Source organism: Phoxinus phoxinus (assembly GCF_949152265.1).
Source record: "Phoxinus phoxinus genome assembly, chromosome: 19".
In the NCBI taxonomy this organism is placed as follows: Eukaryota; Metazoa; Chordata; class Actinopteri; order Cypriniformes; family Leuciscidae; genus Phoxinus; species Phoxinus phoxinus.
The window spans coordinates 20,219,378-20,231,452 of NC_136894.1; the positions used below are offsets into that span (position 1 = coordinate 20,219,378).

The 12,075-nt window shown below is 39.5% G+C and overlaps 1 protein-coding gene across 1 annotated transcript in view; it reads left to right on the plus strand.

The window, feature by feature from the left end:
• The first annotated feature begins 209 nt into the window (after nucleotides 1-209).
• cratb (carnitine O-acetyltransferase b) overlaps nucleotides 210-12,075 on the plus strand; it is a 60,069-nt gene continuing 48,203 nt past the window's right edge. The window contains exons 1-5 of the mRNA XM_079590004.1: nucleotides 210-804; nucleotides 1,053-1,268; nucleotides 1,684-1,802; nucleotides 9,695-9,748; nucleotides 10,008-10,173. Of these exons, the coding sequence (XP_079446130.1) occupies nucleotides 754-804; nucleotides 1,053-1,268; nucleotides 1,684-1,802; nucleotides 9,695-9,748; nucleotides 10,008-10,173 (606 nt within the window). The 5' untranslated portion in view covers nucleotides 210-753. The remainder of the gene's footprint in view (nucleotides 805-1,052; nucleotides 1,269-1,683; nucleotides 1,803-9,694; nucleotides 9,749-10,007; nucleotides 10,174-12,075) is intronic.

Below are 12,075 nucleotides of genomic sequence, written 5' to 3' on the forward strand. Positions count from 1 at the left end.
TTTTAACTATCTAAAATATGGATAGTCAAATGGCTCGGAAGCAAAAAAAAAAGTGTGAGTGGGTCATCCTCCAGAATTTTTTTGCTGGAGTATATTAGGGGTTTTCCCGAAGTCAAATACCTTCTCTAAAATATCTCTACGCAATAATGAGTGAGAGTAAACGACTGTCAAACCATAGTCAAATGCCAATATCGACTGCTGCAGGCGTTTGTATTATCATTCTTGATGGATGACGCAGGGGAAACTCTGGCCAATAAGAGGACCGTTTTACTCACATGTGACTTGTATTTAACACGGTGCGCTTTAAATAGTTGCCTTGTGAAAGCAAACCGAACCAAAAAGAAACTGCAACATTATTGTAACAATTTGAGAAAAAATATGTATTTTAAGTCCCTGTTTCGGACCAAAGCAGGCGATCTACCTGTCTGAAAACGCCCAAGAGGATCTGAATAGACCTTGGCTCATTGTTTTTGCGCACATATACGAAAGGATACGGCAGAAAACACTAAACACTGCACACGTGTTGTAGTGTCCACACCCGAAGTGCGTGCTGGAGCTCACGAACTTCAGCCGAACTTTGACGACTTTTAACAGACTGAACACTTCAACTGTCAGAAAAGTTTACTGCCGTTTTCTTGTGGGCGAAGAATAACACTAGTAGTTATCTTGTAATATCATTGATGAAGATTCTTCGTGACGTTCGTGTTTGCACATAATAGTTGCTATTTCATTGTGAACAAACAGCGTAGAACAATGATTTTAGTGAGGATATCTCCAAGAAAATGCTCTTTATTAATGCACAGGGTAAGTGTTGTGTAGTATTGTGCATATAATTCTAAATATGCTTTTGTTGCTGTTTAGCACATGTAGCCTACGTTTGACAGCGATTGTTAGAAGAAACACTTATGAAATATAAAACAGTTATGAATCGATTCAAACTTCTCTTTCTCCAGAGTAGAGGGGGTTTACAAAATGTATAAGTGACTCGTAAGTTTATTTGAAGTGAAAACTTCAGCTCCTCACTTTCAATCATTATGTGTCACGTTCGTCAGGCCGTGCTGAGACAGGCCCACTCGTCGGTTCCGCCGCAGCCGGTGCCTCCGCTTGGCCAGACGCTGCAGCGCTACCTGAGGGCTTTGGAGCCGCTCTTACCGGCAGATGAGCTCGAACACACCCACAGGATCGTGCAGAAGTTTGGATGCTCTGGAAGTCTTGGCGAAAAACTGCAGAGAGAGCTGATCAAACGAGCAAAGCATTCACACAACTGGGTGAGAATAGTACTAGTGACCCAATTTATATGTACCGATTGCATACGTTGATGCACAAAAAAACCTTTTTAAGTATCATCATCTAGTAGTTCCATGTTTTTTGGACATTCACAATATATGGTATTTTATGAAGTACCATGGAAATACCATGGAGCATTATGCTAATTAACCATGGATGTAGCTAAATATCATGGGTGTCATACTGTGTAAAATCAACCAGAGGTCCCCTGCTAAAGATTTAGATTTTTTTTATATGGTGAAAGAAATGTATAAATGAAGAAGAAGAGCCCCAATTTTTGGCATCACAGCCTTGTGCAGCAGTTTTCATTGTGTATGCTTTATAAGGTGACCTAGCAGGCTGGTTTGTTTGGTTTGATCTGGTGTGTCTTGTGTGTGTCTTCTTCACTTTGCGCAGATCTCTGATTGGTGGGTGCAGTGGGCATACCTGGAGTGTAGGCAGCCTTTGGCAGTGCATTCGAATCCAGCCATCTCTTTGCCTAAACGTGACTTCACAGACTGGAGAGGTCAACTAGTGTATGTGACAGCCAGAATCTACAAACACTTACAGTACCAAATAAATCTCACATTTTACTAAAATAATTTATTGGACTGTAAATTCAAAGCATTTAAAGGGGTCATGAACTGGATTATTTTATAATTGTATTATGTTTCCTGGGGTGCCTAACTGCCCTTATAATGTTAGTATTATTTTTATATAAAAAATGGTCATAATTTAAAAATAAAAGGCATTTTTCCCAGCCTGATTTTAGCCTCTGATTTGAACGCTCTGTTTGAAGGGGCATGTCTGCTGTGAGACTTCAGTGTAAACGCCCACTGCTGTGATTAGCTGACATGTTTGTACATGAAATAGCTAGTATTCCATGGGGAACTCTCTCTCTCTCAAAATCGTTTACTATGTTTTTACTATTACATCTATCAAGATTAACGAATCGTAAAAAGTAGGGATGCTACGATCAGGATTTTTGCAGCCGATACCGATTTCTTGTCATGGTGATCGGCCTATACCGATTCCGATGCTTAATATACTTAATATAAGACAAAGATAAATACAAACAAAATGGAGCAGTCTGATGCAGCCCACAAGGTTTATTTAAACATTGTCCAATAGTAAACTGTGGAGGACAAAATAAACATTTAATCTCCTAAAAAGTCTGATGTAACTTAAACATTTTCCACAAGTCTAACAAAATTAATAAAAAATAATAATAATCAACATTTAAACTAAAAGAACTAGGGATGTCAACGATTAATCGACGATCGATTAATTATCGATAATACATTTAATCGATACAACTTCTCGATCATCGATTAAGCAGGTTCATGCGCGTGCGTGCTGCTCAACCGCGAAACAAAGCGAGCCCTTTTGTTTGGGACCATTTTACACCTTCATTATGACTATAAGTATATGTTCATTCGCAGCCATTTGTTTTGTGCAAATGTAAGTTGTAATATTGTGTTTATTTTGTGTATGCCTATATCTGATTTATCTTATATTGGATGCATCCCTTGAATTAACGCTGTAGTAAAGTGTGATCAGCTTCAGCGTGCGCAGCTCAAACTGCACTGCACGACTAATATTGACTATTGGGAGGACTGTCATATTACATAACATTATAAAGAGAACAATATTGTAATAAAACATTGTGCATTATTTGAGTTTAGTTGCCGTGTCGCGTTGCTCCAGGAAGAGCGCGTCCACAACATGAGTCATTCTGAATGAATGGCACGTAACTTAGTTCAAGTTCACTTGTGCATTCGCGTCGTTTTGTGCAGAAATAATTTGTAATATTATGTTTATTTTTAATATATCTGATTAATCTCATATAGGATGCGTTTCTTTGAGTTAAATAACGCGCAAAACTAAGTGCTCCAGTTTAACGGTAGCCTTCATTCAGCGCGCGCAGCTCAAACAGAAATGCACAACTAATAATAACGATGAATAATTTGGGACTGACATATTACATAACATGAGAACACTGTTGTATTAAATAGTTGTGAATGCACTGGGTTTAGTTGCCGTCTTCAGTGCGTTGTTCCAGGGAGAGCACGTCCACAATAGTCACACGTTCTGCACGCATCTGAGGCGCTTGGTGACACGTTGTATTAATAGTCATTATATTTGATTATTAAATAATTAATTTAATTAAATGATCAATCACATCGAAACATTTTACAATCCTACTAGCCTTTTATTTAGATTAAAAACCATTCTCATTCATTTGGTGAGGAACATCGCATTTTGAGCAGGATTTGCAGATCCTGTCACGCTGTTGGCCATGCACTGCAGCAGACACGTATGCAGTATTAAGGCTAACGATTAATTGATCGTTAATTTAAACGATGATTGATCATGGGAATTTGTGAAAATTGACATCCCTAAAAAGAACAAATTGGAGTAGTTTGATGCAACTCATTGGTAGGGCTGTCACTTTTGTGAAAAAAATCCTGTTCGATTTTTGAGACATAAGTGTTCACTGAATCGATTGTAAAATCGATTTTCCATGTCTAAAGACGTTTCCATTTTCCAACCAAATGGGCATTAGGACGAGCGTAAAGAGGGCGTTTGAGATGCGCACAAGTCAGCAATATTTCTGATGATTTATTGGCGTGAAGTTTCGTGCACAATGACAAACAGGAGTGCAACATTCAGGGATTGAAATTAACACCCGCCAATCCGCCAAATGCGGGTAAAAATGAACTTTGGTGGGTAACGCTGTCAAATCACGAGCCAATTTGGCGTGTTTCTATGTTTACTCACTTTGCTGGGGAAGTTCGTGTTGCCAAATCTGCGTGGATTTAGCGCAAATATGCAACTCGTGAGTCATCATGATATATTAAATACAGTGTATTGCGCAGAATCTGCACATTTCTGGCTTACTTGAACACACACGTCACTAAGCAACAAACAACGGTGCGCTTGCTCACTTGCATTGAAGTAATAGCGAATATTAAAAAGCATTTGGTTAACAGAAAAGACATTGTTATTTTCCAACATCCTACATGTTCTGTGTATTGTATTGATCTGTCCACCTAAAACAACTTTTTTGGTAAAAAAAAAAAAAGGCCTTTAAAATCGATTCCCTATTTTCATTTTCGAATCTTGGGTTGGTTGGTCCGATCGATTGTGCAATCGATTTTCGAACGTAAAGTGACAGCCCTACTCATTGGTAGGAATGGGGATTTCAAGCAAAAATAATATTCAAAGATCGCTGGGTATTATTCGAAAATCGCACCCCTCCCCCACATGCGCACACATGCAGTGGTTAAATTGGCTTTTATAGGGAGGGGGAGCCCTTATTTACGGTGAATGGTCATCATTCAAAATCGCGCCGTAAAATGACTTAATGTGTTTTTACACCAAAGGGGCTCTTTTTCCAGTATTAATGTGTATGGTAGAGTTGAGTAGTTATTCAAACAAAGAGAAATACTTTACAATTCACTTACTTTATAATTAGGGGCCAAGCACTGAAGGTGCGGGCACCTATTGTATCTGTTCCCGTTCTTATTCTTCTTCTTTTTTAGGGGCCAAGCACTGAAGGTGCGGGCACCTATTGTATCTGTTCCCGTTCTTATTCTTCTTCTTTTTTTTCTTCCGACTGGGCGTCTATGGCAGCCTATAGAACCGTTTGCGGGAAACTTATAAAAATTGGCACAGTGATAGAGGACAGCCTGAACTATCACCATAGCAAGTTTGGAGTCTCCAACTCATTCCCTCTAGCGCCACCAGCTGTCCAAAGTTTCACTCATGTTTATGCTAATAACTTTTGAACCACAAGGGCTAGAAACAAAATTCTTTTTTCCTCTGATTCCTGAGCTCACGACGATTCGACTGCACCCTATGACGTCATTTTCCGTCATAATATTTTTCCCGCCATTTTGAATTTTCCGAAAAACCTACTTTTTCGAACTCCTCCTAGGCCGTTGCTCCGAATTTCACGAAAAATGAACCAGATCATCTCCAGACCTTGACGACCAAAAGTTATGGAATTCAAGTTGATTCGAATTACCGTTCTCGAATACCGCGCAAATAAATTTTACGTAGCGCTTGCAAAAACAGACGTAAGGCTGTATCTCCACAATGCTTTATCGGATTCAGACCAAATTTGGTACATGTCATCACAAGCAAGACTTGAGGCTACATGGTGTGTTTCGGCGCAGCGCCACTTACTGGTCCAGAGATATGAAAAATGGCTATTTTTGCTTATAACTTCTGAACGGTTTGTTCAAAAATCACAAAAGTGGTCTCGTTAGATTCAAGGCGTCATACTGAGTTGACTGATAACCAATTTTCCCATATCGGCCATTTTGGCTGTCGGCCATTTTGAATTATGTGCTAAAATGCTGTATTTTATGAACGCATGAACGTATCATTACGAAACTCAGTATGGGTCATCAGTACAAAGATTATGGGACAGCGCCACCTTTTGGTCAAAAGTTATAATGAAATTTCCACAAATGCTAATAACTTTTGAATAAATTTGCCTATAGTAATGACACTGATCTCAATAGATTCCTTGGGTTATGCTGAAAACATAGATACCAATTTTGCCATAGTCAGTCAAACTTCCTGTCCGCCATCTTTATTTTCTTTTAAAACCTACTTTTTCGAACTCCTCCTAGACCGAACGTCCGATTTTCACCAAAATTGGATCGTGTCATCTCCAGACCGTGCTGAGTAAAAGTTATGGATTTCGTGTTGATAGACGAAACCGTTTTCGTATACCGCAGTGGCAAAGTTGAGGCATGATGCCAAAATGACTATTCAGGCTTTATATCTGCAATACCTTGACATATTGACACCAAACTTTGTATGTGTCATTGTCACTTCACTCTGACCACATCACACCAGTTTCGTAACTGCGCCACCTATTGGTCGAATGTGATAATCATATTTTTAGTTATTGTATGTGATTTTTCAACCATTTTGCCAAAATGCATCTATAAATGTCTTCAATTGATCCTTGCTGCAGTTGGTCTCTCACTTCCAGCCACTTTGGCATGTCTTGTCGTCTTGCTTGTTTTCTTTTTTTTCTTCCGACTGGGCGTCTATGGCAGCCTATAGAACCGTTTGCGGGAAACTTATACAAATTGGCACAGTGATAGAGGACAGCCTGAACTATCACCATAGCAAATTTGGAGTCTCCAACTCATTCCCTCTAGCGCCACCAGCTGTCCAAAGTTTCACTCATGTTTATGCTAATAACTTTTGAACCACAAGGGCTAGAAACAAAATTCTTTTTTCCTCTGATTCCTGAGCTCATGACGATTCGACTGCACCATATGACGTCATTTTCCGTCATAATAGTTTTCCCGCCATTTAGAATTTTCCGAAAAACCTACTTTTTCGAACTCCTCCTAGGCCGTTGCTCCGAATTTCACGAAAAATTAACCAGATCATCTCCAGACCTTGACGACCAAAAGTTATGGAATTCAAGTTGATTCGAATTACCGTTCTCGAATACCACGCAAATAAATTTTACGTAGCGCTTGCGAAAACAGACGTAAGGCCGTATCTCCACAACGCTTTATCGGATTCAGACCAAATTTGGTACATGTCATCACAAGCATGACCTGAGGCTACATGCTGCGTTTCGGCGCAGCGCCACCTACTGGTCCGGAGATATGAAGAATTTATGTTTTTGCTTATAACTTCTGAACAGTTTGTCCAAAAATCACAAAAGTGGTCTCGTTAGATTCAGGGCGTCGTGCTGAGTTGACTGATATCCAATTTTCCCATATCGGCCATTTTGGCTGTCGGCCATTTTGAATTATGTGCTAAAATGCTGTATTTTATGAACGCATGAACGTATCGTTACGAAACTCAGTATGGGTCATCAGTACAACGCCCTAAAAGTACTCAAAAATTTATGAGACAGCGCCACCTTTTGGTCAAAAGTTATAATGAAATTTCCAAAAATGCTAATAACTTTTGAATAAATTTGCCTATAGTAATGACACTGATCTCAATAGATTCCTTGGGTTATGCTGAAAACATAGATACCAATTTTGCCATAGTCAATCAAAGTTCCTGTCCGCCATCTTTATTTTCTTTTAAAACCTACTTTTTCGAACTCCTCCTAGACCGAACGTCCGATTTTCACCAAAATCGGATCGTGTCATCTCCAGACTGTGCCGAGTAAAAGTTATGGATTTCGTGTCGATAGACAAAACCGTTTTCGTATACCGCAGTGGCAAAGTTGAGGCATGATGCCAAAATGACTATTCAGGCTTTATATCTGCAATGCCTTGACATATTGACACCAAACTTTGTATGTGTCATTGTCACTTCACTCTGACCACATCACATCAGTTTCGTAACTGCGCCACCTATTGGTCGAAAGTGATAATCATATTTTTAGTTATTGTATGTGATTTTTCAACCATTTTGCCAAAATTCATCTTCAAATGTCTTTAATTGCTCCTTGCTGCAGTGGGTCTCACACTCCCAGCCACTTTGGCATGTCTTGTCGTCTTGCTTGCGCTTGGCCCCGGTGATTGCTGCTTGCAGCTATATTTATTATTATTTTACCTTTAATGTTAACAGGTACTAGGCAACGGATTTCGTATGAAATTGAACTTGTTTGAAAATATTGGTTAACAAATATGTACAACATCTTTTTAATCTTTTTTTCCTCATTTAAGAGAAGCAGGGCCAATTTCTTTGGCAGTATATGTTGTTTGATTTAATCATACCGACACGCAGGGCCGTACACAGGTTTTTATAAATTAAAAAAATGCAAACATGGAAAAGGTGGTGAAGGGGAACGCGAAGCTTGAGGGGAAGGTTCCAGTGAGCGTTCGCGAGCGACGAGCTTCGGGAGTCTCTGGGCACGGCGCTTCTTCTTCCACGGGCCACTGGAGAGAGGCGGAGCGACAGCTTCGGCGTCGAATAAGGCAAGTCGAGCCCGCAGGGTCGAAATTGCCATTTCTTCGCAGTGAACGCAGCCACCCGTAGAAAGAGCGATGGCTGCGTGTTCACGGCCCAGGCAGAGAGCGCAGATCACGTGGCGGTCTCCGTCGCTGAGTGCGGTTCGGCATGAACCGCAGGAAAATCGAGGCATTTTGGAACAAACACCTCGCTCTTTTAGGACGTGAGTTGCGGCGGCGAGCTCACGGAGAGTTTGCTTTTTAAAAGGATACTTGTCGCCGGATAGCGTAGCTGGCACGGACGGCTGAAGGTGGCGAAGACGGCCGGCTTCTTCAGGCGCTGTCCTAAGCTGGCTGGTCGCTGGATTCTGGCTTCTCTCAGAGGTCAGCGTTGTGTAGAACTTCGCTGAAGAGATGAAAATCGAGTGTTTAAGCAGCCTGAGCCTCATTTTATACGCTAAGCCACTCCCCATTTTGGCGGGCTTTGACGCGTGAGGGTAGGCTCAGTGGTAGGCTGCTGCAGTTGCCGCAGGGCAGCCAATGAGCGCGCAAGACAGCCCGCTCTAGGTCTGCCTGCTGCTGCACTCCGTTGGCAATATATACAAATTTAAGGATAAATTTTGGCTTCAGTATCTCGAGCAAAGAGACTTTACCCGGTGCGTAATTTTACATTACGCAGTACGAGAGAACCTCTCGTAAGAGAACTGACAGGTGTGCACAATGTTATTTTTGAAAACGGAGAGGGGTGAAATGTCTGTTTATGAAAAAAAGCCTTAAACGTAGCCTAAATTCGATTATTTTCATCCTATTAGGAGAAACGATGTGAAGTTGATCGTTAAGTCACTGGCTTGATTTACTGATGCATAAACAGTAGGCCTATTGAACGATTTTGAGAGAAAGATTATCTGTCTGAACTTGATTATACATATTTGCGGTGACAAAGATGCGGTGATGTAGACGTAGGCATTGATATTCTTCTGCAAAGGCAGACTTTTGCTGCCATGTGACGTCATAAGTCTCCACTTTTGAGAGCCTGACGTTTTCTGGCCTTGGTTTCAATAAAAGCAGTTTTTGGAATAACAAGGAAGTTTTGAGTTTTGAAACTTACAGAGTATTTTTATAGTATAACGAACTCTTAACTGTCAAAAAATCAAGGACAATTTGAATTCTCAGTCCATGACCTCTTTAACAATTCGTTTTATCTGATATATCTAAGACATTAAACATCCCACACTCTTAAACCAAAACTTACACCAAAAAAAAAAAAAAAAAAAAAAAAACTTGTCTTCTCTGCATTTCTCCTCTTCTCCAGCTTGCTTCCTAATCAGTTCCTAATCCAGGTGTCTAATATAATAATAAATCTGTAAATAATAAATCTGGCATTGTAAATTACAAATATTGTTGGCTCTTTTCCAAATTCCTTTTGTTCCTCTTTTGTAAGTCACTTTCGGTAAAAATGCCTGCTAAATATATAAATGTAAAGACAGTATTAGGGTTGCATATTTAATTAATCTATGTCTGAATTGTTTCTTGTGCAGGTTTGCATCAAAGTTAATTGCAGGAGTTTTGGACTTCAAAGCTGAGGTGGACAGGTATCTATGGACATTACTGTACAGTGGCAGATTTTCACATTTATGTCTGAAAACCTGTGCTAATTTATTCATTAACATTAATAATTTAATGCATGTTTCAGTCAAGCTGTGCCAAACACCAGAGCTTAATATCTTGCTATTATTTTATAACAATCTGTTGCTGTCTGTACCTCAATAGGATTTTCTTTCTCTTTTGATCCTGATTTCTATCCACTTGTCCTCTCTTGCTCTCTCTTGCTGTATTTCTTCCATCATCCAGTGGGAAGCTAGTGGTAGAGTATATGCGTGGACAGCCGCTATGTATGGAATTGTTTCCTCAGTTGTTCTCCTCCTGTCGAATCCCAGGACCCAAACATGACCACGTGGTTCACTACGGACGTCCACGCCGTGGCCCAGCTCACATTACTGTGGTGAGGAACTACCAGGTAAACTAGATTTTAACGCAATCCACAAAATACATAAACGAGAACTGACCAAGAACATCTGAAACACAGGGCTATATAAACAGGAGTAGAATGAAGGAAAGTAAACAAGACGAATGTGAAACTAATACGTAACTATAGAAACAAACAAGGAAATAATCAGTAACCAATGAAACCAAAACTAAACAGTGGGGAAACATGAACTAAAGAAAACAGAATAGAATGTCAAAATAAAGGTCCACATAACAGCATAAATCTAAAAATAACATAAAATAAGCTTGTTTCGCTATGTCAGTTTCGATCCTCCAATATAACTGGATGAGAGGCTTTCTAACCCCCAATTTCCACCAGATGCGTAACGGCTGCGGAACGCCTCAGCTGCGTGACAGCTCCGTGTTCCGTCGTCCGTCAATACCCACCAGGTCCGGATTTGTTGCAGAACGGCTGCGGCTGGGGACCAACGAGATCTCGCTAATTCACGTGTGATCGCGCGATATGTAGTTTCAATAAACAGAACCACCAAACCAGGAACAGTTTTCCGCAATGATCATCATATTTTCCGCCAAATATGATCCGCCATGATCACGGTGTATTTTATTTTGAAAATTAAACGGATATTTTATTTTGTTTTGGTTTGTTCTGTTTTTTGCTCGACTTCCTGTCCTGCGCACTCTGCCCTGTAGTGCTGCGGAGCTCTCCGGCATCCGGCAAAAATAGAAGCTCTGCGTTTCAGCTCCGGAGGGCTGCGGATCGCCGGAGTCGGAACGCAGCTGTTCTGCATTCAGTGGAAATACACACATTGACTTTAATGGAAACCGATTGACTCCGCTGCCGTGCGCGAGCCGTAACGCAGCCGTAACGCATCTGGTGGAAATTGGGGGTAAAGCTGCTGATATTTTACTAGTATCCACACTGCTTGTATCTGCACATTCGAGACAGGCTGTCAGTCAGTGCAGGTTACATTGTAATGCCACCTAACAAGGTGTTGAAATCATTTGAACTCTGAGCATCAGGCATCAGGCTTAACCAACTAGCAATGTGTCGCCGGGTAATGTTGAAGCTGATGCTTCAATTCGTAGAGACCATGGCATTTATTCAATGCATTTACCAGCACATTAATGGGAAGTAGCAAAACGTTGACAGGATGCTACAACAAAGATTTCATTTTCCTCTTCAGACATGGCAAAATTCGATAATTGCTGAAGCTTTTATCATGATACACGGTATTATCACAATGTTGAAATAAGTTACAAAAAAAAAGTGTTGGTTTAATAAACTGGTTTAATACTTTTACTTAATACTTAATTTTCTTTTTACATACAATAAAGCATATAAATACAATAAAGCAATACACAAAAATACTTAATTTTTTTTTACATACAATAAAGCATATAAATACAATAAAGCAATACACAAAAATGTTATAAAGTAAACAAATGTTTCAAACTGATTAAAGTGAAATTAAAATTAGACAATAGGTAACACTTTACAGTAAGCTATGGTCTATTAAATAATACAGTTAAACCTTTTGATTTTAATAATGTGTTATTAAATGTTAAAATTAACTAAGATTGATGAATGATTTAGAAGTACTTTTCATTGTCAGTTTATGTTAACTAATGAATTAACTAATGGTATGGAAGTAAAATAATGGCAAATGTTTTTAAACAAAAAAGCTGGTTGAATTTTGAAAAAATATGCATTGCATTAACCGTGCTTGCATTTTAATGCATTGTATTTTTAGGGCTTGCATTTTTATGGGCTGAAATTCAACATGGTTGTATATTTAAGCTGTGAATATTTCAATTCAAAACATTTCACACATTTTCATTAATAAAAAAAAATCAATAATCCATATTCACCTCTCAGATTTAACTTCCAAAATATTAATTCTGTTTAAAATTA